This window comes from Globicephala melas, chromosome 12 (genome assembly GCF_963455315.2).
Source record: "Globicephala melas chromosome 12, mGloMel1.2, whole genome shotgun sequence".
NCBI classification, from domain to species: Eukaryota; Metazoa; Chordata; class Mammalia; order Artiodactyla; family Delphinidae; genus Globicephala; species Globicephala melas.
This window is the reverse complement of record NC_083325.1, coordinates 66,518,530-66,545,719: the sequence shown is the minus strand read 5'-3', so window position 1 is coordinate 66,545,719 and position 27,190 is coordinate 66,518,530. Positions and strand designations below refer to the sequence as shown.

General features: G+C 48.6%; 1 protein-coding gene across 1 annotated transcript; it reads left to right on the top strand.

The window, feature by feature from the left end:
- On the top strand, positions 1-26,256 carry LBH (LBH regulator of WNT signaling pathway). Its single transcript, XM_030858028.3, has 3 exons — positions 1-250; positions 2,833-2,935; positions 24,334-26,256. Exons 1-3 carry the CDS (start codon positions 225-227, stop codon positions 24,520-24,522), a joined length of 318 nt encoding a protein of 105 aa, XP_030713888.1. The 5' UTR covers positions 1-224; the 3' UTR covers positions 24,523-26,256.
- Positions 26,257-27,190: the final 934 nt, after the last annotated feature.

The window sequence follows — 27,190 nt, the reverse complement described above, 5'->3', positions numbered from 1 at the left end:
TCCTGGGCTCTTTGTGGGGCCGCGAGCTCGGTGGAGAGCCGAGAGCTCCGTCTGCTTTGCCGACGCTGCTGGCAGTGGGGCTGTCTCCGGGAGGCGGACCGGCGAACGCCCAGTGCCCACACTCGGCAGCCTGCCGCGCCTGTCTGCGCCCGTGACATCCTTACCCGAGACGCAGTGACCGTGTTTAAATCACAAGGGCGTGGGTCAGGCTCCCCTAGGACTTCATGTCTGTATATTTCCCCATTCACTGGTGAGTATCCTGCGCCCTCGGCGGGCATCCGTCTCGCGGCCGTGGCTGCGGGGCCCGGGCGCCTGCTCGTGCCTGCTCTGTGCGAGGGCAGCGGGTGGCGCGGGCGCCGGGCACTAACCCGCCGCCCAAGCCGGAGCAGGAGTCAACGTCAAGGTTGCAAAGGTGGGGGTGGGGAGGTGGCGCTGAGAGCATCCAGACAAAGGAAGTGAACTCGAAGCTCTCACTTAAGTGACGGCTGGGAGGGTGTGCGTACGGCCGTAGTGGGGTCGGGGGAGAACCAGGGGTCACGGCTGAACCCGGCTAATAAAAGCCCCGTCGCGGAGGGCTGCGGGAGGCGCGCGCCCTGCCTGGCGTAGGGGGCTCCTGCTCTCCCCGGGCCCCTCCCCTTTTCCTTTTTGTTTGCATGCAAATCTTGGCGTCGAGGCCGGCGGCAGCGGGGCTGAGCTGGTGCAGCGGCGGCTTTTGCAGAGCTCCGAAGGGTGAGGGAAAACGCTCTCCCCACACGTAACCCGACTGAAGCCACAGGCAGCAGCACAGTTCCTCGCTGCACCCTCTCGATCCCTTTTCTCTCCATAGACCCTAAACCCGACGCGCCTTGATGGGGCCCCGGGTTGGGGAGGAGCCGCCCTCACCGGGCCCGCCGGGAAGGAGCCCGGGCCGGGTGGGGGGAGGCGGAGGTTGCACCCGACCGGGTATCGGGGCTGGGAGGGATGCGCCCCGGGCGCCCGCCTCGTTGAAGAGCGAGACCCACGGCCGCTGGGACTTGCGCACCGGCTGCTGCTTCCTTCCTGCTCTGGGGAAGAGGAAGAGCTGTCGGGGGGCGAGCACTGGCGGCCTGGAGCTCGCTCCCAGGTGCGGGCGTGGAGAGCCCGGCCCCGCAGGCTCCATGTCCGCGCAGTCCTGCTCAGCTCAGATACCGGAAAGCTCATGCTTCTTGCTTCAACTTTTCGGCCCCGCGCCACAGCCGGGAGCGAGGAGCGAACGCCCGGACACCAGGCTAAGAGCCTGGCGAGAGCCCGGTGGGCGCTCTTCTGGCCCATTACGTTGGGGGTGGGCAGTAGCCTCTCCATAACCCAGGGGGAAACTGACTTTGGAGTCCTAGCTCCTGACCCTAAACTTGCCCGGAAGCCTAGCATCTTCTTTTAGTCTCCCCTCCCCCAATCCAGCCCGTCTCTGTTTAGAAAGGAGACTGAACTCTCAAAGTAAAAACTTCCTCACCCCGGAGGCTTGCGTACCTCTCTCCTCTGAGCTCTCCTTCCCTCCCACCTCCAGGTACCATATGGGTGAGACTTGGAAGGCAGTGGAGGCTGTGTGCCCCTGGCCACTCAAAACTTGCCAAAATGGTGTTCAGACTCATCAGGGTTATTGTCCCCTGAGAGATTAAGGTTTGGTATTATTTTACAGTTGATTGGCATTTCATGGTTTGCAATGCTTTCCCCCCCAGAGATTAGTCCTTTACCATAACTGTGAGATATGCATTATTAGCATCGTGGTAACAGACTAACAGCACATCTGCAGCTCAGAGAGGTTATATGACCTGTTCAAGATCACACAGCACTTGAGTGGCATAGCTTGGACCAGAACCTATTGCTTCTGTTTCCAACTCCTGTGCCATTTCTACTCTATGTAGTAGCTGTAAAATGAAGAAGAGTTTGGTACCCCTGTTTCCTTAGATACAGTCTTTCTAAGGCCTACCCTACATTTTTTTTTTTTAACCATGTGTAAAGGCATGATGGTGAAAATATTGCCTGTTGTGTAGGGAGTACACTGACTTTGGTATGTGCTATTTGGCATTACACATTCGGGACCCTGTACGTGCCCGTGGCTTGTGTGAGGATAATGGAACATTTGTATCCTGCTTACAGAGTACAAAGCACTTTCACATGTCAGCCATTGGTGGGCCAGCTTGGCCCCTCTGGAAATTTCCTTTGCAGTCAGAGTCCGGGCATCCTTAAGGCTTTTAATCCAGGGGATGTTTTTCAAGCTGTGAGCTTGCAGCTGCTGTGGCTGGGGCTCGAGAAGGAGGTTGGATGGCAGATGTGAAGCTTTCAGAAAGCTGACCCTTTGGGGCTTTAAGTGGGACATTTTGCAAAAAGGAACACCAGAGACACAGAGAGAAATTTAGGAAGGCAGCATTATCGAACTTGGTTTCTCTGAGATTGACCTGTTATCATTATGTAATAATAATATTCAGTTCCCCTAGAGATGGGTTGAATTGGTTTTAATATAGATAGACGGCCTCAGCTACTTACTGTTTTTTTTTTTTTTTTCCTAGTTCTGTCACTTAAAAGAAAATCCAGAGTCGCTCTGTGCCAGTAGGGACTAGTACAGGAGAGGAGGGAAGAGGAGGTTTGCCAGAGCAGTTTTCAGACAATGGGCTTTGTTGGTGGAGGTTGAGAGCCCTGATGCTCTAGGCTTGTAAGGTGCTTCCTCGGGGCATGAGCTCGTTTTTCAGCGAGTTCTGTTTTGAACACCTCTCATCCTGCTTCCAGGCAGTCCTCTAATTTAACAGCAGAAGGCACTGAGAGTAGGCATGTGAAAGTGCGTGTGTTTGTTGACTTTTGCTCTGGGTTTCTTGGCAGCCCTGACTATCTGAGATCAGCCGAGATGACTGAGGTGATGATGAACACCCCATCCATGGAGGAAATAGGCCTCAGCCCCCGAAAGGATGGCCTTTCCTATCAGGTAAGTTCAGTACTGGCTTCCTTCTGGTTCCTTAGAGCCTAGTGTCTTTTGCTGGGGCTGGAGGCAGACTTGGTTCTATATCCCAGTGCTGTTTGTAAGAGCTATGCGCCCTTGAGAAAGTCCCCTAATGCCAGTAAGCCTCGGTTTCTTAATCTGTAAAATGGGGCAACAAGAGTCCTTACTTCACAGAATTGTGGTGAAGATTCAACATGATGAGATGACATGGATAAGGCATTCACAGTACCTGGGAGGCAGTAAGCGTTCAGGAAGCATGAGCTGATGTTATTAATTAGTCATCCTGGCTGCTGTGGACTCTCCCCTTCATGGTGGCAAAGGGGGAAGTGATAATGTGCAGTCAGTTCAGATCAGAACTTCCCTCCCCACCCAAGCCTTGGGCAGTAGCAACATTGCTGTGAGGGGCAGCTTATGGGGAAGGGTAGTCTGGTGGAGGCATTGCTGTGTCAAACGCTGCTTTCTTCCTCTGGTTGATGGTTGACCAACTGATTCCAACAGGGTTAATGTTCAAACTACTTAGAGTTGAAGAGACCTTTCCCAGAAGGGTAGCTCTCTCAGGGATGTTATTGCCAGGAGCCAGCGTAGAGATTATGCTGTGTGGTGGATCCAGGGTATATAAGGACCAAAAAAGTGGTCTAAGTAACACCTTCAGATTCTCAGCCCATTCAGATTCTGGCCTGCCATTCACTTTCCACTGCCCACAGCCCGCTGCAGAGACCTCCAGATAGCGCCGAAGCAGTGAACTGTTTTCAGATTTCCAAGAAGAGTGCCTACGTTATTACCTTCAGGGGAGGAAAGAGTCTGTTCTTAAGGGAAGATCTCGGAGCTAGGGAAATTGTGTAGGATGGCTGGCCGGGGAAGATGAATGAAGTGTGATGGGCTCATTCAGCAGATATTAACTGAATGTGGCTATGGGCCATGCACTTTACAAATGTTACTCATTCACTCTTGACCGTGGGCACTGAGATGGGAATTTTTGTTCTGTTTCACAGATGAGGAAACAGGCTCAGACTGAGTGGATGACTTGAGTCTCGAACTCCAAAACCTTGCTCTTCTGATGTATCATGTGTCTGTGCCTTGAGGTTGGCTCTTGGCTAGAATCTAGACTTGTTCTGCCTTAGAACCATTCCAGGGGCATTTGTTTTGTGAAGGAAGAGAAAATAGAAAGCTGGGTGGGTGTGATGGAGGGAGGGTGATCAAAGAGAGCTGAGATGAAAGCTAAGGTTGGGTAAGGTAATTTGGCAGGTGACAGCAAGAGTCACCTCAGACACACTTGGGAGGTTAGAGAAGGCCCCTTTGTTGTGTGTCAAAATGGCCAAGCCCCTTTTGCTGGCTGGAAATAAGTTTTCAGGTAGGCTGAGGGGATTCAGAGGGAGGGGGAAAATACCCTTTCCTGGTTGGTTTTGTACCTTCCACCCTCAGAGTGGGTCTGAGAGAGACAATTGAAAGCCCCACAGCCTGTGGGAGGGTAGAAGTTTCCTGACCTACCAGCTGGGGTGTTTTTGGATACCAGTTTCCAAGCCACTGAATCAGACTGAATCTCTTTGTGGTTACAGGTGAGGTGTTTTTTGTTTTTTTTGTTTTTTCAGTTCTGGGTTTTAGATTTCCATCACAAAACCTTTCCAAACACAGTCATCAGTATGTCTGTGTGTGCTTTTTGATATTCTCCTTTTGAACTTGTTCCAGGATAAAGGACCAGGTCCTACAGGGCAGTTTTCTTGACCTTCAGCCCATTCCGCTGGATCTGAGGGTAAGAACAGGTCATGACCCTAGAAGGGGCTGCAGTGCTGGGTGAGGACAGCTGAATTGGGGCTGCCACGGCAGGAGGAAAATAAAATCACCTCTGGGTTCCTAAGATAACTCAATGCTGCCTAAGAAAAGGGCCCTCAAATCTTCCTTTGTGGTGCTAGACTTAGGGCCCAGTTTTCACAGCCTCTCAGGAAATCTGCCCTGCTACCTGAGTGGGGACTACTGCACAGTTCCAAAATATCTTACCTAGAACTTCAAAGCACTCTGTCACAAGATTTCAGAAAGGTCTTCTGGTTGCCTCGTGAAGAGAAAGGGGAGAGAGGTGGTTATCGTCAAGCAAGCGGTATTTATTGGACACTTGCTGTACGTAACATGCTATGCTGGGCATTGTAGGAAGGGTCCAGGGCTCACGTGGGAAACTAGCATGTACATAACTGGAACACAGGCCATCTGGTGGAGCAATATGAAAGCTACGGTCAGTCCAGGGATGTGTGGCAATCTGAAGGCTTGGGAGAAGGAGGTCAGACTGGGGCTGGGCCTTGAAAGAGACTTTGAGAGGACACTTCCACCTCTAATTTTGTTGCACCTTCAGATACCCCTTGGCTTGCCCCTGTTTCAGCCAGGCGCAGGGCTGTGCAGCAAACTGGTCTGCCAATTGTCATGAGACCGGTATTTTCTGGGCCCACTCAAAGCCAGTGCCATCCAATTAAACACATTCCCACCAGAGCTCTGGGGATTGGCTGGGGCTGCACTTGGCTGGAGCCTGTCCATTGTACATGCTCAGGCTAGGCTTGGCTCTGGGGGCAGGAGATCTTTGAACTCTGTTCTTGGCATTCCTCCTGAAGGTAATAATAGTACATGGCTTTTACTGCGACCTGCTTTTCCAAGGAACTAAAAGTGGGAAGGAGACATCAATCCCAACTTGGCAGTTGAAATAGAATCTCAGACTTGTGGTTTGACCTTGAAACAAGGTCATAAAATAAATAGGCACACTGGAATTTGTCAGTTGTTCCCCCACCTTCCAGACCTACCCAGAAGGAAGCTTTCCTGATTTCTCTGCCCCAGATGTGATCTCCTTCTTCTCCAGCACCTGTGGCATTTGTGCTTAAATGATGCTGCCGTGGTCCTGCCTGACCTTCTCCCTGCCCATGTGTCCGAGGGCAGGGGATGACTTATTCCCTCTTTGTGCCCATCAGCCATCAATCACCCCTCCTGCAGCCCTCCCCAACCCAAGGTGCCTGCTGGCCCTGGGCTTTCACAGAGCAGGTGCTAAATGGATGGTGGTGCTTTCAGTTAAATTGAGTCTCTTGGTTCTGAAGCTGCCCACCTTCACTTCTGCCTTAGAATTTTTAAAGGGCCTCCTCAGGGTCAGATAGATGTCTTTTTATCCCCTGAAAGATTTCGGGTAAGCCCGTCTCTTGTGCTTAGGGAGTTAGCATGTATAAAAATCCACAGAGCCGGTGCCTTGTTTTGTCTTTAACATTTATTTGGAGAGTCAATTCAGTATGTGCAATGCACGTCAGCTCTCTCACTTGGCATGAATTATGACACCCCGTGGGGTGGGTGAGTGAATGGTTACTAGAAAGTAGAGGACATGTTGGGCGGGATGGGAGTGGCGGCCAGCTCACAGGGCTGAGTGGGAGGGTCTCCATGTGGACATTTCTGCCCCTGCTGGCTGCAGCTCGCTTCCCACACTGCATCTGTCAGCCTCCTGTTCTCTGGCCCCTGGGATGGGAACGTCTGCGCCTAATGCCTTCTTCCTTTCCCTAATTCAGGGGAGCAGGTCAGTGGCTGCCTTGCAGGCTCCCCCATCCCAGCTCTAGGGACTCTAAGAATGTGGCAATTCAGAATGCCTCTCTGACTGCGTCTCCTTCCGTGCTGGGCCTGAGTTGGCCTGGAGAAGGGACCTGGGCATTTGCCTGTGGACACTGATGCTGCCACCACCAAGGGCTGTGCTGCCTAGCTTCCCCCAGCACAGTTTGCTGAGGCTTTTGCAGTTCTATCCCCCTTGCTAAGTTCTAGACAGAGATATGGCTCCCCAGTTTTCACTTAAGACTGTCCCATCTAAAGCAACTGGACCAAGATCTGATAACTTTTATCCATCCCAAGGCCCTTTAAATTCCTCTCTGATCAGCATACACGTCCCTCCCTGGTCACCTTTTGTATTCCTCTTGCTGTTCTTGGTCTCATACTCCTACCATTTAACGGCCACCCACCAGTCAGATGAGGGGAGCCAGGGAGGATGCACTGTAAGCCAGAGGCGCTAATTCTACATGTACCACAGTGCCCCGTGTTCTGGGCCTTCCTTAAGAGCTTCCCCTGCATTTCCCGACAGGAGGGAGGGATATCCTGGCGTTTTATAGGATAGGGAGAAGGGACAGTGGTGGGTGACCTTCTCCTGCCACAGCCCTGCCGTTAGCTTCTTGCAGTCTGAGCCTCGCTTTTAGCTCTGCATTAGGACGGGTCTAATGCACTGTGTTGGCTGAGAATAGCTCCTCCCCAGATAGAAGCTCTCTGCTTCTTCCATCTCCAAGGCCCAACAATAGACGACTCCTTTATCTCTCCCTCCTCGCTCTTTATCAGAAGCAGCAACTCCTCTCTCAAAGAATAGTCTCAGTTGAACCTCTAAAGTCAGGTAGCACTTCGGAAACACTTTCTCTTCACTCACCTCTCTGCTGAGCCTTTCTTTATGAGACCCCCAAGGCTGGCTCTCCTTGCTCCCACCCATGTAAATGCAGGTGTTGAAATCAATGATGGGCTGGGGTTCCTGCGCCTGTCTCTGTTCGCCTCCCTCAAGCCCCCGCTCACAAGGCCACTCCAGGCATAAGTCATCACCTCCCTTTGTCTCCTCCTCCTGGTGCCCTTGTCTCGTTGGATACTCCCAGCTGTGGTACCCCACATGTTCTCAAGAGTTTTGGAGGCCCAGCTGGGCAGGCGCACAGAAGTCCCATGGTCACCAGGAAAACATCTTTCACATCAGACTTAAAAAAGCCTCAGTTGTCCCTGAAGAAACATAAAGCTAAAATTCCAAAGCACTTGGCAGGAGATGTCCCCCTCATAGACACGACATGCTCCTGGAATCCCAGTGAGTTTTCTTTTTCCTCTCCCTACCCCGTCCACCCTGCTCCCTGCTTGGTACAATTCATAAGAACATGAGGCAAACAGGCAGTTAGGGCCACAAGGTTCAGAGGCACAAGGAGTTCATGTCTTTGGGTGGCGTCTGAACGTGCTGCCTCTTTTTTTTTTTTTTTGCGGTACTTGGGCCTCTCCCTGTTGTGGCCTCTCCCGTTGCGGAGCACAGGCTCCGGACGCGCAGGCTCAGCGGCCATGGCTCACGGGCCCAGCCGCTCCGTGGCATGTGGGATCTTCCCGGACTGGGGCACGAACCCGTGTCCCCTGCATCGGCAGGCGGATTCTCAACGACTGCGCCACCAGGGAAGCCCCGTGTGGCCTCTTTTTGAGTCAGTGCCCAGGTCACGTCAGTTTCAGGTCACGTCTCCTTTGTATGAGGGATCCAGCACCTTCCTTCAGTGCCCAAGGCCTTGACACAAACATGGTGTTCAGTGTTTTGCAATGCCCCTGGGTGAGGGCCTGCAGAGGGCTGGAATTATTCCCATGGGGTTCCTCCCCAACACACACACTGTGGTCACAGCAGTGAGTCTGTAGCACTGCCAGGGAGAGAACAAGCTTTCTTCGCTTCCCTAGCCAACGTGACACACACTGGAGCCATACAACCTGGCCATCTCTCAAAGGGCCTGTGTTAGGCCTGAGGCCTCTCAGGCGGTGGTGTGTTCATCCCTCTCCAGGCCCAGGGTCTGTGTCTTAGACGGCTTTGTTCCCACAATGCCGGGCACAGTGTCCTGCGAGTAGTTGCTTAATGGATGCTGTATGATTGATTGGACACTTCCTCTCTCCCTTTCCTGAACTGAGAATTATGCCTCCACCTCGGCTATCCCACGGCGCCGGTTTTTATAGAATCAGCATTTTCTCTATGGTGACCCAGTCTCCCGGGTCGGATAGAGAGGAGGATTGTACCATTAGGGAAATGGATGAGTTTGGGTGGCGCATCTTGTGACTGGAGCCAAGAGCTATTCCTGGGTGTCTAGTGAATGTCCTGAAATGATCTGTCAGGCCCGAGTCCTGAAATACTCCTCGGAGGATGAAGACAGGCCCTCATTCACACGGGGCCCAAAGTTGCCGGGGCTTCGTTCCTTTTCAGTCTCATAGACCCTGCGCCCCCCTCAGCTGTCTCTCACCTCGCCACCTGCCCTTCCCTTGTCCTGGAGCCCAGCTCAGGAGAATTCTTGATCAGTCAATCGGCTCCTGTGTCTGCTCCCCATTCCTTGACTGGGGGAGGGCCCCTCATTGCACAGACCTATCTTAGAAAAAAATTAATATTTTCCAAAAGTTTCTCCAGCCTGTTTTGACCTCAAGGGAAGTTTGGGAGCTCCCTCAGTCCCCTCACTGCTAGAATTAATTGCCTTACACTGTCAGAAGCCCCTTTTAGGTAAACTGTATAGAAGAGGCACCCAAGCATTTAGCTGAAGCGACATCGACTACTTGCAACTCAGCCAGTAATTGTACTGGAGCCAATGGGAAGGAAGGTTCCAGATCTCTCATCCAAAGGAGAACTGCCCTGAGCAAAGAGGGAAGTCACAAACCTCAGTCAGGGGGGCGTTGGTCTCTAGGTCTGACTTTCTCCTAACTTGAACCTGAAGGTGGTTGCCAGGCAGAATTAATTAGTATACCTTGAATTCATCTCCTGTCTTTACTTTGTAGAGCTTGAAACACATGTCCACCCTGGATTTGAGAGCATCCTTGGTTTTCCCAAATTCCTAACCATTTTCTCCAGACACAGCCCTATGTGTCAGTTCTAATTTATCTGCAGGTGAGCATTAGCCCAAGGTGTGTGGGCAGCCCCAGGCTCAGCTGCTGATCCCCATGGGACAGAGCCTGAGATGCCTACAGAGGCTCACACACACACACACACACACACACTCGCATGCACTTACATGAACTCACACACACATGCGCACACACACACACGACCAAAAGGGCAGACAGCAGAATGTTAATAGCAGTTGTTTTAGATCAGAGTGCTGTAATTACAGGAAAATTTTCTTTTCCTTCCCCTTTTTTGAGTAATTTCATATTTTCACTGGCAAACTATGTATTTTATTATTCTTATGCTTACTTTTCAAATTTTTAAAGTAGCATAGGCCCATTATGGAATTTTTATTTTCTTCTTTAAACTTTTTTTTCCAGTCACCATAATCTCACCATGCATAAATCGCAACTGTTAACATTTTAGCATCTTTTCCACAGAAGTTGTTTTTATATGGCCAAGATCACACAGGGTTGCGTTCTGCTTTTTTACTTAATGGTATGTAAGTCATCAGCATCACATCATCACAACTTATCTTTTTTTAAATAAATTAATTTATTCTATTTATTTTTATTTTTGGCTGAGTTGGGTCTTTGTTGCTGTGCACGGGCTTTTCTCTAGGTGCGGCGAGCGGGGGCTACTCTTCATTGTGGTGTGCAGGCTTCTCATTGCGGTGGCTTCTCTTGTTGCGGAGCACGGGCTCTAGGCACGCGGGCTTCCATAGTTGTGGCTCACGGGCTCAGTAGTTCTGGCTCATGAGCTGTAGAGCGCAGTCTCAGTAGTTGTGGCGCACAGGCTTAGTTGCTCCACGGCATGTGGGATCTTCCTGGACCAGGGCTCGAACCCGTGTCCCTTGCATTGGCAGATGGATTCTTAACCACTGCACCACCAGGGAAGCCCAAAATTTATCTTAAAAATGCTTCAAAGCCAGCATTTTAATAACTGCACAAAGTTATAAAGTTACAACATGATTTTTTCACCATTCTCCAATTGTTGAATTATTTTTAAATTGTATATATTTTTCTCTTATAAATAATGTGATAATATATATATAATTTTATATATAAATCTTTGTCCATAGTTTATACTATTTCCTTAGAGTCTTAGGAATAGAATTTCTGAGTCAAAAGGTGTAAGAGAGTGTGTGTGTGTGCACGTGTGTGTGTGTTATAATTATAAAGGTGATATTAATTCCTTTTAGAAATTTAGGAAAATATAGAGAAGTACAAACGAAATTTTAAATGCCCATATTCCTATCACTGAAATATTTTGGTATGTTTACTTCCAGTATTTTATATGCATTTTTATTAAAAAAATAAAATTGAGGTAAAACTGTATGTGCCAGAGTGAATCTTTTTTCACTTCGTATAATATTGTGACTATGTCCCTGTCACTTGGTTTTCTTTGTAAAATGGCATTTCATTTTGTTATGTACCACTTATTGCTGAATATTTAGGTTGTGGCATATTTTGTTCTTACAGAGAACACTGCTTTGAATATCATTTTACACAAATCTCTGCGCAGGTCTGATTTGTTTCCTCAGAATAAATTCCTGGAAGTAGAATTGCTGAATCAAAGAGATTAAACATCATTAAGCCTCTTGATTATATATTACCTTAATAACAGAAGACAAATAAAAGAGTTTATCATAGTATAAGCTCCCAGCATTGAAAGCTCTACAAATAGAATCTCAGGGTTGTAAAATCTATACCAATGGGATGATGGAGGAGCTTTGTGGAGAGAGTCAGAAAGGTGTTTGGTTACTTTAAAGTGTTTGGGAGATGTTGTACATCTTCCCCTAGTTTGTTAACTGCTTATTTTGAGCAGAGATGATAACAGTTAATGATGTTTAGGCACCATTTAGCCAGCATTGCAAATTAGCCAGGGACATTCTTGTCCCATAGTGGGTATGTTGACATGCTCTGTGAATTACAAATGTATATGAGTTGGCCATTCCCCTACTTATCTCCTTTATTCTGTTAATGACATTGGAGCACCGTGTGACCTTGAGGAAGACCAGGGTAGTTGCCTTGGCTTGGATACCCACGAAGGTTGAACAGATGCACGTTTAGTCCCCTGAACCATCTTGGTTTTCCTGGGGTTCCAGGTCTGGCTTATGGAATGGTCATGGTTTAGAAATATTGCTTCCCTGGAATCAAGGATGAACTGGGCTCTTAGAAGTAGATCTGAACATAATGGAAGTCTTGGGCCAGTGTTCAAGGGCCTTCCACCCAATAGCCCTGCAAGGTTCCAGGTTCTTTGCGACAGGTAAACAGCCTAGGCCAATGTTCCAGTAGAGTCCAATATGCCTGGCGGTTTACAAAGTTAATTTAGGTGTTACACAGACAAACTTTGAAAATGTTAGTGTATTTTATGGTTATTACCTATGACAAGTAATACTACTTTTCCATTTATGTAGTGATAGAATTTTATTTTATTTTTTAAATGTTTTAAACAAGTGAGGAAAGAAAAAATATAATTGAGCCATAGTGTGTATGTGGACGGGAAAGCATAACCATGGTGGTGCCTGACTTCCTGGGACTGGCGTCACCGTTGTTACCATGAAGGAATTTTTTTTCTTCAAGAGTTGAATCTGTCCTCTTGGACGGAAGCATTCTTAAAGATAAGCTAATACTAAATTATGATTTCTGTATTTCTTTGGTCATTTGCCCCCTTGGATATAGCAGTTAAAGCCATATCAGAAACGTTCTTGGCTGTTTTCCTTGGCACCCTAATATTGGAGGTTTTAATGCCAGATTACTTCTTAATCAGGTTCTGTGTATACACCCCTTCATGTTTTAACGAAGTGTTAAAACCAAAGTGTTAAAACCTCAGCTGCCCCTGAGGTTCACAGAAACTTTCAAGGGATACGACAGCAGAGAGCATTTTGGAGAAATCAATTTCCACATCTTTAGCTTCCTTCTGTTCCTTTTCTAAAATTGCGTTTCCTGAAGACAGGCTTCACCAGTTTTCTTTTCCTACCTTTCCTATCAAGATTGCCCTCCACCCCCTTTGTAAGAGGACCTGCTTCTCACCTACGTGAATCTTTCAAGGTGCCTTCCCAGCGTATAGAAACCTTAGGAGAATCGAACAAATGGACCATATAAAAATGTTACTGTCTAAGAAGCTTCATAAATCCCACCTATCTATAAAAAAAACAGTGAAAAATTACCTTTGCGTTTAATAATTATTTGTGGTATGTTTATTGATTACTTATATACTAATAGCTGCAATAAGCCAATCCAGAATTTTATTTTTTTAACTAACAAGGCTTAGGGTCATGGGACATAAAAACATTAAAAGCCAATTTACAAATACATCTTTTTATTGCAGAGAAGTATGAAAAAAGCTAATGACTAAAAACTTTCAAACATGAAAATACATTAATATAAAATTCTATGGAGCAGTAGAATGGAAATACATTTTCAAGTAGAGAAAGGAATAAGATTTGACTTACGAGCTTGTTTATGAGTTTTTAAAATAGGTGATGGTAGATATCAAATTGCTATGGTGTTTATAAGCCATTGAGTACTTATTTAAAAGAGTGGCATAAAAGTTTATTTTAAAATGGTAATATTTATAATATAGCAGAAGTTTTAGGTGTCGGTTTTAAAAGGTGTGAAAGGAGACAGTTTTTCAAAATTCTTTCAATTCTTTCAAAATTCTTTCAAGATTCTTTCAATCTCCAAGTTTGGAGATCGTGGATATAGATATTTTCCTTGGGATCAAAACTGAGATACCGTAGCATCTCAGAGTGGGAGGGTACCTTAGAGACTGGGCCAGTCTCTATCAGATGTGAGAATGCACTCTACAGTAGCGTGGCACTGGGTCACTTACGTGTTCTTTGGACATTGCCAGTGATACGGAGCTCAGAACCTTTCAGCGCAGCGGGATTATGAAGTATGAATCTGGATAACTGGTTTCTAATCTTGGCTTTGCTACTGTCTATGTCATTTCAGGCCACTCCCAGCATCTCTTTGGACCTTGCCTTCCCCATCTGTAATGGAGAGAGTTGATTCTATCATTTTTGTTAGAAGTTGTATAATGCGGTGAAATCCTCCATTCTGATCTTAGATAGGCCCCCTGGAGTTAAAAAAAATCTGCTCTCTCTTAGACTTCATGTCAGCCTTTTAAGTATTTGAAGGCACCTCTTATGTTCCCCTCAAATCTTTTCCAGTTTTAAAACATATTATCCTTCAACCTTGACTTATGGAGTCATCTTTGTGAAGGTATTTTTTTCTCCAGGCCATTGGCTCTCAAATTTTTAAATCTCAGTCCCTTTTACTTTTTAAAAAATTATTTAGGACCCCCAGAGATATTTGTTTATGTGGGTTATATCTTTTGATATTAAAAGTTTAAAAATTTTATTATTTATTAATTCCTTTAAAATGACAATAAAACCATTACATGTTAATATAAGTAATGATTTTTAATAAAAATAAATATATTTTCCAAAACAAAAAAAAAGTTCAGCACAAAGAAAGGTTTCACATTTTTGCAAATCTGTTTGATATCTGGCTTAATAGAAGACAGCTAGAGTCTCACATCTGCTTCTGCTTCCAATCTGTTGTTATCGGTGTTGGTTGAAGTACATGAAGAAAATCTGGCCTATGCAGATATGTACTTAGAAAAGGGAGAAATATTTTAGTAGCCTTTTCATATATTTTTCTTTGATATTTTGGCAAAACTCAGTAAGTGGTAGTTTCTTAAAGGTTAGTGGTAATGTGGAATCTGAAACCTTATCAATGAACTTTCTGTACTCTTACATTAAAATTCATTAGCCTATCTTGCACTTTGAACGAATCTTTTACGCATGCTTGTTTTCATAACGTGCTGTACTGATCATTTGGAAAATATAGGTTTGCTGAGTTATGCAGATCTTCCAAAGTTAACACATTTTGTTACATAATATCAAAAAAAATTACATTAGTTAATATGTGGTCTCATCAGAAATTCTTCAAGTGATAGGAAACTGTCAAGATTATGGTGGCTGATACAAGTTTTACAAAATTCTAATTTTTGCTTGAGACCTCAGTTTTTATCATTGGTAACAAATACCATCAGTCATTTTTTTGAAATATCAGGCTCATTTTCTTTGAAATATTAGGCTCAGGTCTGCCAAATACCCAAGTCTGAATAACCATGGTTGTTGGTCAATCATTCTTTCAACTAAAAATGGCGTCCCGTGGAAAAAGCGGCTCACCGCTCAATCCCATAAATGCTTTTCTGCGAGACAACCATTGTGCTCTGATGTGCACCAGAAGTGTTGTATAACGACTTTGCATTTCATCACAGAGTATATTAAACAACATGTACTTAACAGTCAATATTTAATAAAAATTAATCTTTACTGCTTCATCAAGGACATGAAGTTTTTTTGTTTTTTTTTTTTTTTTGCTGTACGCGGGCCTCTCACTGTTGTGGCCTCTCCCATTGCGGAGCACAGGCTCCGGACGCGCAGGCCCAGCGGCCATGGCTCACGGGCCCAGCCGCTCCGCGGCATGTGGGATCCTCCCGGACCGGGGCACGAACCCACGTCCCCTGCATCGGCAGGCGGACTCTCAACCACTGCGCCACCAGGGAAGCCCGAAGTTGTTTTTTGTTTTTTTTTAATTGCAAGTGGGAGGTGGTGACGAATACAATGACCACCAGCACAGTTTGCAGCTGCCGCCAGCATTAATTCTTGCTCAGGTGCCAGCAATTTCACCCACCGTTGCTTTTTATACCATTAGCGCAAGTATCAGCACAGGAAAAACGGCAAATAACATCTTAGTATTAACTAAGAAAATATTTTAACTCCATGGACACTCTGTCCCTGAAAGGAGCTCAGGAATTAAGCTTTGAGAACCACTGCTCTAGACTGAACAGAATGTGTCTGATCAGACGCTAGCTGGGCATCACCTCCCTGTTAGTGCAGGTGGTGTAGATGGTCTCCATGAGATTAGCGGACCTCTAGGAACATAGCCCTGTTTGCTTCAGTGTTTTCACATCAATACTGCAGTTGCGATCAACTATAATCTCCAGGCCTCTTTTACTGGACCTACTATCAAGCAAGGCTTCCTGTTGGAGAGGGGAAGAAAAGTTTTTAACTTAAAGAAAGATATAAACTAGCTGATGACCTCACTTTGGGAAAAGGTGAGTTGGGGGTGATGGATGTCATCCAAGTGGAGACTTTCACAGATGGTGGAAAGGGCAGTGAAGCCGTGGATTGGGGAATCCTCAGCCTAAGATGGACAGTGGAAGCCGGGAAGCTGCCTGAGTCCAGAGAAAAGCCTAGGCTGACACCAAGTCCAGGGAGGGCACAGGGAAGGTGAGGTTAGACAGGTCAGGTGAACCTGAGCAGGGTCATGAGAATCAGGAGAGAAGCAGCCTTGAAGCAGGCTGGCCTGGTAGTGTGCTGCAGAGGTCGTGGTGACTGAAGGCCAAGCAGGGCCCTGGGTCTGGGCTGTAAGCAAGTCCTCAGAGACTTGAGAGTGGTTTCCATCCAACGATGGTTTTGGAAGCCAGGTAATAGGGGAACCCCAGACAAGAAGAGAATGGGAGGCTATGGGACCAGGCTAAATATTCAAGATTTTTGTCTCCAAAACAAAGAATGAGGGAATGGTTGGAAATGGCAGCCCTGTCAGTCTGGGCTTTCTGAGAGAGGGTGTGTGGCTTTGGGACACCTGGGTGGCACCAGCAGGAGAGAGAGAGAGAGAGAGAGAGAGGCCATCCCCCAAGGCCCAGAGATGACTGGGAAGCATGTCTTCTTTTCAAAGGGCAATAATGAGATAGTCAGGGGGCATATTTGGATGGGGGTATTTGAAATCATCCTATGCCAGAAAGCTGCAGTGTTTTCTTACCACCCTGGAGAACTTTGAGAGATGTTCTGTAACATTACAAAAGCCCCATCAGCTCGCTGGGCCCGAATTATCTGCAGCAATTCGTGCTAATTAATTGGAATTTGGAACTCCTGACTTGCAGGATGGGTGTGTGTTGGAGAGATGTTTATGAAAGATGGTGTTTATCCAGAGGATTTCCTTTTCTTTTAAGTTTCAAGGCTGGAGGCTTAAGCATCTTTAATCCAAAGGAAGGAGATCCAACAGTTGTTAATAAAGCCCCAAATCTCTGCTCAAGTCTCCTGTAGGATTAGAGACACCAGAGAAGTGTAGGAGAGGGTGAGGTGGATAGTCTATAACCCCAGTCCAGGGGAGATTTGCGTGACGTGAGTCTCAAGGATGGAGAATGAGGTCATTAGCATCTGAGTGGAGGTGTTAGAATGTTCTTCCCCATCCTCTGAATCCAGGCAGTAGCCACTGTGCCCCTTTGCTATAATTCTTTCTGTTCTTGCCACCCACGTTTCACTCTGAAAAGTCAATAAAATGCAAATAATGATGATGATGATAAAATAGCAGGAGGCGAGGATTTCAAAGAACTATTTCTTGCCTTCACGTATTGTTAGGGGACAAAAAGCAGGGTGTACTTTTCTTTTGAATTAGCTGCCCCTCATTCACTCAGCCTTTGTCAGAGCAGGATGCTGGTAGAGATCTGCCCATTGTTAGAAACCAGCCCTTCCTAGGAATGAATAAACACACAAGGCCCATCCATTGTTATTCTCCAGGAAAAATAAGAAACCCAGGCGGCACCCCTAGAGTAGGCTGGGGGAAGGAGGGGAGGGTGCGTAATGGGGAGACTTACGCTGCAGGGGCTTCCACTGCAAGGCCAGGATCTGGACAAGGCAGTGGCTTCCATTCCAGTTGGCCTAACCAATGCCCTGGGAAAAGAGAGGTACTGTAGGAGAAGTCCAGAGAACCTGGCCTAGACTTTGTGAGCACAAGCTCAGGAGTGCTGCTAATTTCCTCCTGTCCCAAGCCACAGCTACAGACGTTCCAGTGCCTTACTGTAAATGCTCCCTGGGGACCCCAGCTTTACCTAATAAGAACCATCATTAGGAATTTAAAGTTTATAGAACATACAGACATACCTGTATTTAATTCTCTCCAAAGCCTATAAGATGGGAATTAGTAGTAATCCCAATTTATAAATGAGGAAAGGGGGGCGATGGGCCTCCACATCTTTGAGCCTGTTGGCTTCCTTGCTGGCACTCAGGCTGAAGCATCGTGTAATCCTTTCAACAATACTGTAGAGTGGAAATTCCTTCCTCATCTTACTCACGAGGCAACTGAGGCTCAGAGAAGTTAAAACGACTTGACCCCAGTCATAGAGATAATAAAGCACGGGGACAAGGGAAAAGCCAGATCTTTCAGACTCCTGGTCTACCTGTGGGAGTGGAGATTTTCCATCACAGGTTTGAGGTTCATTTCTACCCCCTCCTCTGGAACCAGAGAGGGGAGAGACACACTGTGTGGTTTTGGATGCCGAGGCAGATCCCTCTTGGGGCCTTGGAGAGCCACCTGGTTATTCATCGCAGGCCCTCTGTCCCACCTGCCCTCTCCCCCGCACCCCAGCACGCCTCCTTCCTCTGTTCCACCCCAGCAAAGAGGAGCAGGATGGCCGAGCTCCCTGGGTCTCAGCTTGCAGAGCTGGTAATTAGCCCTTTGTATCTAGTTAACCACCTTTCATCTCCTCTACCTGCTGGTGTCCGCTTTCCCTATTAGCATCTCTCAGCTCTTTGCCGAGCCCTCCACCTTCTTTGTGGCCAGCTCGGGTTGTTTGTCAGGGGTGACGGCTGAGGGATGCACGCACACAGGGGAGGGCTGCTCCAACCAGAGTCGCTCATTTTCCATCCTAGGTGCCAGGCATCTCTCTCCTCTCCCACCCCAGAGGCAGCCAGGTTTAGGTCACCTGGCTTAGAGGCAGACAGTCGATAGCTAGGCCCCCAAATTTCGGGCCTTTGGAGCCCTGGTATTACCTTTCAGTTCCCCTCCGTAGGTGAAATGGGAGCCGACTGACCGGTGACTTTTATACTTTCAACAAAAGCCTGCTGACTAATTCCGCATCTCCAGGGGCTCACCTTCAACCCCAGACTTCTCTGCTCTCAGGCCTCCCATGTCGGTCTATTAGCCAAGCATCCTGAGCTTTCCTGGACGGTCCTGCTTTCAGGACCTCATATTTATGAGGTCCTATTTATTTACCAATGTCCTCATATTTATCTATTTATTTGTGTAGCTATTTCAATTTATATTAACTTTACATATTTCATATAAATTTATATTAATAAAAATGAAAGGGAATTAAAAATTTTAGCCTCAAGTGCTTAAGAGACACATGTGGCTGGTGTTTGCCATTGGACAGCGCAGATAGAAAATATTTCTATTATTGCGGAAAGTTCTGTTGGACAGCTCTGATCTACAGGCAGAAATTCCAGTATATTGGCATCCAAACTACATCTCACAGACCATTTCTTCCTAGAAGTTCCTAAAGCTCCTTTGACCTTTTTTTTTTTAATTTATTTTATTTATTTAGTTTTGGCTGCGTTGGGTCTTCCTTGCTGCGTGTGGCCTTTCTTTAGTTGCGGCGAGCAGGGGCTACTCTTTATTGCAGTACGTGGGCTTCTCATTGCGGTGGCTTCTCTTGTTGCGGAACACAGGCTCTAGGCACGCGGACTTCAGTAGTTGTGGCACATGGGCTCAGTACTTGTGGCTCGTGAGCTCTAGAGCACAGGCTCAGTAGTTGTGGCACACGGGCTTAGTTGCTCCACAGCTTGTGAGATATTCCCGGACCAGGGCTCGAACCTGTGTCCCCTGCATTGGCAGGCGGATTCTTAAAACAACTGTGCCACCAGGGAAGCCCCTCCTTTGACCTTTTGAGTGAACTCATTTGAGTTCCCAAAATGTCAGATCCTGTTGGGATTGGAGGCCACCTGGCAAAGGATGCCTTTGAAGAAGTGTCCGCTATAAAATTGACCATTACCAAGTTTTTTGTTTGTTTATTTGTTTGTTGTTGTTTTTGTGGTACGCGGGCCTCTCACTGTTGTGGCCTCTCCCGTTGCGGAGCACAGGCTCCAGACGCGCAGGCTCAGCGGCCATGGCTCACGGGCCCAGCCGCTCCGCAGCATGTGGGATCTTCCCAGACCGGGGCACGAACCCGTGTCCCCTGCATCGGCAGGCAGACTCTCAACCACTGCGCCACCAGGGAAGCCCGACCATTACCAAGTTTGTTTGTTTGTTTTTGTTTTTTTTTTGCGGTATGCGGGCCTCTCACAGCTGTGGCCTCTCTTCGTTGCGGAGCACAGGCTCCGGACGCGCAGGCTCAGCGGCCATGGCTCATGGGCCTAGCCGCTCTGCGGCATGTGGGATCTTCCCGGACCGGGGCACGAACCTGTGTCCCCTGCATCGGCAGGCAGACTCTCAACCACTGCGCCACCAGGGAAGCCCGACCATTGCCAAGTTTGAATGCCTGCTGTTCCCCACAGTGGGACATGCAGGGCCCGGGATGTTCTTGGTGCATGTGATCTCCAAGATGTCATTTGCAAAGGAGGGAACTTGGTGTCTATTAGTTTCATCCAAGCCATCAGCCCTGGCTGCCGAGTGTAACAGCTGGATGTGGAGTCCGGTGTTGGTGGACAGAGGAAGGGGCAAGGCTGAGAGAATCACAGCTGGGATGGATGCTTTGTGATCTGTTCTGCCCTGGAGGGTGAGGGTGGGAAATGCTTCTCAGAGCCTCCCCATCTTCCTTTCTGGACACCTTAGAGAGGAGCCTTTTGCTTCAGAGAGAAACGAAAAGGATTTTTTTCCCCTTCTCCAGTCCAAGGAGAAGGGACGCTTTGGGGTAAGAGGTTTAACCAGAAGCAGTTTCTTTTTGGAACAGGGGCAGTGCTTTATTCCTGGCCAGTTCCTGCAGGCAAACAGCATGCTGGGCTGGCCTGCTGCCCCAACTCTACCTGTCATGTGCTTGGCAAGTCTGACTTGAGTCCTTTTTTCCACTGCCTTCCCCACCCCGTCAAACTGCCGTTGCAACCTCTCATTTTTCTGCTGCCTAGATGATTAAAAAGCATGACTTAGTGGAAAAATCTTGACCTCCTTGGGGTCAGCCTCTTAGGCAGCTGTCAGAGATAAGATTGTACTGGCAAAATACTCAGCTTTGCTCTGCAAGGCTTTCTGTCTGGATGTGAGGAAATGAGAAGCTGGTTGGTTCTGGGTGCGTTTTGTTTGTCTTTGGAGAGAGCTACAATTTTCAGAGGCATAAATTGGTATTATCTGATAATACAATATAATCTCTGATGGGAGGGTTAGATTATTATAGTGATTTTTAAAAATGTAATTAACAGGCTTTGTAAAAGAAAAAAAGTTTTTTTTTCCATGGCGCCTGCTTTGAGCAATTCAGGGAGCAAAGTTCTCTGGCAAGTAAGCAGTATCAGAAGTTCAATGCTCAGACTTCCCCCAAGGACTTAAAAGACTTAATTGTGTGGCTCCTGGTATGAAAGGCATTGTTTAGAGTTATTTTAATTACTGTGTTAGTATTTCTGCCTCTTGCTTGGAGTTTGAAACTGCTGTTGGAGACTGCTCTCGCAGTCCTGTTGAAACTGCTCCAAAGAGGACATTCCGATTTGAGTTTAGCATATGTCTTCAAAGCATTTTATCATCTCTGTATTTGCCCAGGCTTTGCACCCACCTAGTGAGACCAGAAGGCCACTTCACTCTTCACTTCTTAAAAAGAGAAACTGAGGCCCGGGCGTTTGAGAGGTCTTGGTTAGGGTTGTACAAGTGATGTCAAGGTTGATGTGGCTTGACCCAAGTGTTGTCAAATGAGCGCCTCATTCGAAGTCCTGTGGGTCTGAGTTTGGGTCCCCGTTCAGCCGCTTCCTAGCTCTGTGGCCTTGAGTAAGTCACTTGCCCTCTCTGTGCTTCAGTTTCCTCATCTATAAAAAGTGATCACACCACTGCATACTTCAGAGGATTATTGTGAAGACTGAGATTCTGCTCAGCAAACGTGCCTGGCATATCTTCCATCATCAGCAGCCTCCTTATTTTAACACTTTTCCCCCTACTTTTAGTTAAAGATGCATTCCCGGCTTAGAACAAAATCATATGCTCTCCGCCCTTGTCGTCGTCCTCCTGCTTCTGCTGGCCTTGCCGCTGCCTGTCTCTCTGGCTCTTCCTCAGCGGGTGCGATCCTAGCTAGGAGCCGGGCGCCACCTCTCTCAGCCAGGGGGTCACAGCGCAAGCCCAGCCCTGGGCTTTAGGTCAGAGGGTAGAGGCAGGGGCCCAGGGCTGTCTTGGGCCAGGTGTCCATCCCCTCTTGATATTTCGCAGCTCTGTCCTTGAAGATTTAGAACAACTGTTTGGACGGGGCAGCTCATCTTCTGGACCTAGCTGCCCAGATGGTCATCCTGGGGCCTGAACTGCCAAATGGGCCATTAAAGCCTAGGGTCTTGGGCTTCCCTGGTGGCGCAGTGGTTGAGAATCCGCCTGCCAATGCAGGGGACACAGGTTCGAGCCCTGGTCTGGGAGGATCCCACATACCGCGGAGCAACTGGGCCCATGAGCCACAAGTACTGAGCCTGCGCGTCTGGAACCTGTGCTCCGCAACGAGAGGCCACGACAGTGAGAGGCCCGCGCACCGCAATGAAGAGTGGACCCCGCTTGCCACAACTAGAGAAAGCCCTTGCACAGAAATGAAGACACAACACAGGCAAAAATTAATTAATTAATAAATTCCTACCCCCAACTTAATCAATCTTAATCTTAAATTAATTAATAAACTCCTACCCCCAACTTAATCTTAATCAATCGTAATCAATCTTAAAAAAAAAAAAAGGCCTAGCGTCTTGCCCACCCTCCCTGGTCAGTTTTCTGTGAAGTGGGCATGTTGACTCAGTGGCATCCATTCATTGTTCAAGAGGCACAGGTGTTGAAGACAGGAGATCTAGGTTTGAATCCTGGCTCTTCCTTGTGACCCTCAGAGCCCCAGGTCTCTCTGCTCCTGGGCAGCGGGGGAGGGGGGAGGTGAGGCCTACCGGAGGTATCTGAAAAAGCTTTGTAAACTGTAGCATACTTTCCACTCGTGGGGGTTCCCCTCACTCATGCCCAAGGCTTGTGCTCGGAAGGGCACCTGTGTCCTCACCCACAGCAGGAGGCTCCGGCTCCCCAGAGGAGAAGTGAGGAGGGGCCCAAGTAAGCCACTTGACCTTCTCCCTGCTCGGCATGTGGGTCTGTGCGCAGAGCCCAGTCCAGGGGCAGACCTGCAGGGCTGGCTGCATCAGGAAGAGACAGCCCGCAGGGGGGCGTCATCTTTCCCGCGCCTCCCTTCACCCCACTAGCCTGGCCCCTCCCTGCCTTGTTTTCCTCCTGGCCGCCATTACGATCCTGTTTATAAGCCCGTTAAGTCTTTAATGATGCCTGGTTGTGCAGCTGGCTTAAGACTTAATCCCCCAGCAATAGGGCTTTATTGGATAAATGGTTAATAATCACTCGTCTGCAGGGATTGGGGAGGTTGTGTTGAGGCCCCTGATTCCCGGAAGCCCCACGTGGCCCCTGACATGGTCAGGGACTTGATGGGGACAGCACTGCGTGGGGCTAGGTGCAATAAGATTGGGTACCCTCATAACACCCCAGAAGTTGGGAAAGCCTGAGTTTCTAGGAGAGCACTTCTGCTACCTCCAAGGAACAGAGCCAGGCACAGGGAACCCCCGGGATCTCTTCAAATGTGTGTCTCCACCCCCTCCAGGGTCTGCTTTCCTTTCTTTTGCCATTAACAAGCTGTGTGACCCTGAGCACGTGACCCCTCTGGGCCTCAGTTTCCTTATCTATCAAATGGAGAGGTTGGAAGAGATGGCCTTGCAGGTGCCGTGTGATTCTGTGAGCCCAAGCGTCCCAGACAGTCTCCTCTCTCCGGCTCTCTGGCGTGTCCCCGAGAGCTGTGTGTGGCAGGAGACCAGCAGCCCATTGGATTAAGTACTTAAGCTGCTGGGCAAAGAATTGGGTCAGCTGTAGTCACAGGGCAGTGTGCGCAAAGGGAATCCGCAGAGCCTGGATTTTATAGCCTGGTTTGGGGTTTCTCCCAGCTCTGGTCAGGACACACAGTAGGCATCAGAAAAAGGAACCTCGTTGACAGGACTGTGGAAAGAGAAGTAGACTCTTTCAGGTGTAGAGCCGTCAAGGAGCCAGGTGTTGTTTACAGGTGAAAAAAGAGCCTGGGATTATGTTCTCATGTGCCTGTGTCTGGGGCCATGCCTTCAACCCTGATTTGACTTTGACTTTACAGCTACAGCGAGATCAGAACCCGTCTCCTTGAGAGGCACGTGATATTGGCCACGGACTTGGGAGTCAGGCAGACGTGGGTTTGATCCCATTCTACCACTGCTCGTTTCCAGGCTGAATGGTTTGGGCAACCTCCTTCTCCAGGAATCTCCTGGGATTCTTTCAGGTGGCGTGAGCAGCACCTATGTTTCTGCCTGACCGTGTTGGGTCCAAATTATATATGTAAAGTACCTGGTAGGTGCCAATAATTATCCTGGGAGGAATTTAATGTTATAGCACCTGTTGTATGCATTGTACTTCTAGAGTAAAATGCTTGCTGCAAATGGAGATGTGACTCACTGTGGACATGATTTTGAGTTCTTTTATCTGAAAACAAGACCAAAAAGTACAAACGCAAATTTGGTGGCACTGCCATGAAAACTTTCAGCTTCAGGATTAGTCTGGGTTTCCTTTGTTGCCCCAGAGTTTGTTCCCTGGCTCCTGCCTGATGCTCTGCAGTATCCCACCTGCTGCTCCCCAGTATCCCAAGGGCGTAGCACGGTCTCTGGTGTATAGCGGGGGCTCGGTCCTGCACATGTACCTGATGGGGTTCTCCGCTTTTATTTCAGATCTTCCCTGACCCGTCAGACTTCGACCGCTGCTGCAAACTGAAGGACCGTCTGCCCTCCATCGTGGTGGAGCCCACAGAGGGGGAGGTAGAGAGCGGGGAGCTCCGGTGGCCCCCCGAGGAGTTCTTGGTCCAGGAGGATGAACAGGACAACTGTGAAGAGACACCGAACGAAGACAAGGAGCAGTAGGGTCCACGCCGGCTCCCACAGGGTCACACCAGACAGCATCTGTACCTGAACTGTGTTCTTTCCCGCTACCATGGAAGGAGAGCATGAGCCACAATAGTTCTGAAAAAGTCAGACGATGGCTTCCGTTTTGCACCTGCAAATCACTGAGTTGGTTTTCTTTTCTTTTCTTTTCCTTTTTTGAGATGTCGGGCAGTGGAGCCCTCTGCGACAACACGCCGGACCTTTGAGAAAGGAAGCTGCTTAGAGCAGGGGTTGGGGGGTGCGGGGAGGCGGGCGTCTTGGAGATCTTTATCTGAACTCAAGCAGGCTGGGGGCAGCCGTGGGATTCCAGTGGGCTCTGGGGGTGGGCTGGGATGGGGGGATGTGCAAAGCTAGCAAGGAACGTCTGGGGCAAGAAAACAAACAGGAGATGAAAGAGAAAATACACATTTTAAAGAAAACATTGAGCAGAGAAGTGCAGCCAGGAAGTACCTACCCAGCAAGCATTCGCTCTGGCTGCTGGGACATCAGACAACAAAGTCTTCATCTCTCTCTAGTTTTGCCCACTGCCAGCCTTTGTTTTTGTTTCAGGTGTGTTGGTCTGTAATGGGGAGGCAGGCAGAGGAGAGCAGTGGAGGCTGGCTACCTGCAAAGCCAGCTGGAGGTGATGCCGATGCCAGGAACGCCTCCCGTTTCCTTCTCCAGACCCTCCCCTCAGGCCCTAGCAGGTGCGTGTGCCCCCGTAATCTGGAGGTTTTTAAAGAGGCTGCAATGTTGAGCGCTCCCCTGATTTATCCTTTTTGCCTCCCAGCCCTTCTGGAAGTAGCGAGAGCCCTTCCCACCCTTGTTGGAGGGCCGATGTAGATGCTTGGACACCAAGGTCCATCCCCACCTGCCCCCCCACACACTTGCTCTCCCTTTGGGCAGAGGCACAGAGTGGTGGGCTCCCCCTGGCTGGCCCTTCCTTCTCCTCATCTCCACCCTCCCAGCCCTGGCACAGCGGTCAGGCCGGGTGGCTGCCAGCCCTGCCGCAGATTCCAGCCAGCCTGGCCAGCCACAGCACCCATTCCCGCGTGGGATCTTGGCCTCTTTTTCCGGTGGGAGCTGAATGGCGAATGGAGGATGCTTTTTCTGTTTCTTGTGGGGGAAGTGAGCTTTAACGCAGGTCCTGAGAGCTGGCAGAGCCTGGGAGTTATTGGATGGCAGTGACAGGCTCTCACGCAGCAGCCTGGGGATTGAATTTGAAACTAAAGGGTGTCATGAGGTCTTGGGCTTCTTCCGCGGTGTGTCTGGATGCAGGGGACAGGACGAGGGAGCATCGTCCCTCCTCACCTCCCACCTGACCCCTGCAAGGGCAAGTTGCAAGAGAAGGCTAGCTTGGACTTAGAGCTTCTCGTCATAGTTAAGAACCATCTGGAGCTGCAGAGATTGCAGGACAAGCCCTTCAGACCGTCTCTATCTCAGAGCAGGACGGTGCAGCTAAGAGGTGTGCTCAAGACCCTCCCTGGGGCCGTACTCGGCCAGCGGAGGCACCCACCGTGTCCCCTCGGGGCTCCAGTCAGTCCAGCTTGATCCCAGCTGGGACATGCGTGTAGAGTTGTACTTAATACCTCAAGGTTAGTGTGGCTCTGGAGAACGCTGGTGCAGGAGGACCAGCGTGTGCTGTTGTCACATCAGCAGGACTTGGTCCTGGGAAGCCAACGCTCACCCCCTCACCCCTCTGCCCCCAACCTCTGTGTTGTCTGCTTGTGTTGCACACACTGATGGCAATAACTTCCTCCAGCTCCTCGAGCAAGTGGGAGAGGCCTGCAGCCTGCCCTGCGAGGGGGCTTCTCACTCTCGCTCTCCCTCTCCTTCTGGCTGCAGGGAGCCTTTCCAGTTACCCTCACACCCCCGCAGCTGCAGTTCTCATCCCGTGCCTCCCTGTGTGGATGGGGTCTTGCCTTGGAAAATCCCATGTTTCTGTGTCCCCCTCTCATCTGCTCCCCTGTATCATCTGTCCTGGTCTTGCCGTCTGATGGGAACGTGCTTGTAAACTGCATAACAAATCTACTTTGTGTATATGTGTGTTTATGGGGGTGGTTTATTATTTTTGCCGGTCACTAGACCCCTTTGTACGGTCACGTGCAGTCTGAGCAGGCCAGGGGCTGACAGCTTAAGTCAGGACCCTCAGCGGTGAGCCTCTTGGGGCGACCCAGCTGCTCTTGGACAAGTGGCTGAGCTCCTGTCTGGCCTCCTCTTTTTTTTTTTTAAGTAACTTGTGTGTATTTCTAACTGATGCTATTGAAACAAAACAAAGCAAAACAAAAAACCCCCTAGTATTTCAGTAAAAATGCCTGTTGTAAGATGAACCTCCTATAACTTCTATCTGTTCTTTTTTGAGGCTCAGGGAGAAACTAGCATTTTTTTTTCCAAACTACTTTTTGTCACTGTGACAGTTGTAAATAAAGTTTGAAAATGCTTTGCACTCTTGTCTGGTTTCTTTCTTTCTTGCTGCTCCATTGGAACAGACAAAGCACAGGAGATACTCTTGCAGGAGGCTGAGTTCAGTGGAGCCCCATGTGAGGGTCCTTACATATCTCACCTTCTGGCCCTTCTGGGGTGAGCCCATCCATGGTTTTTATCAGCTGGTTGAATGAAAGCAGCTTTTTTCTTCTATGCTAGAGGTTCTAACTCTGGATGTGCATCA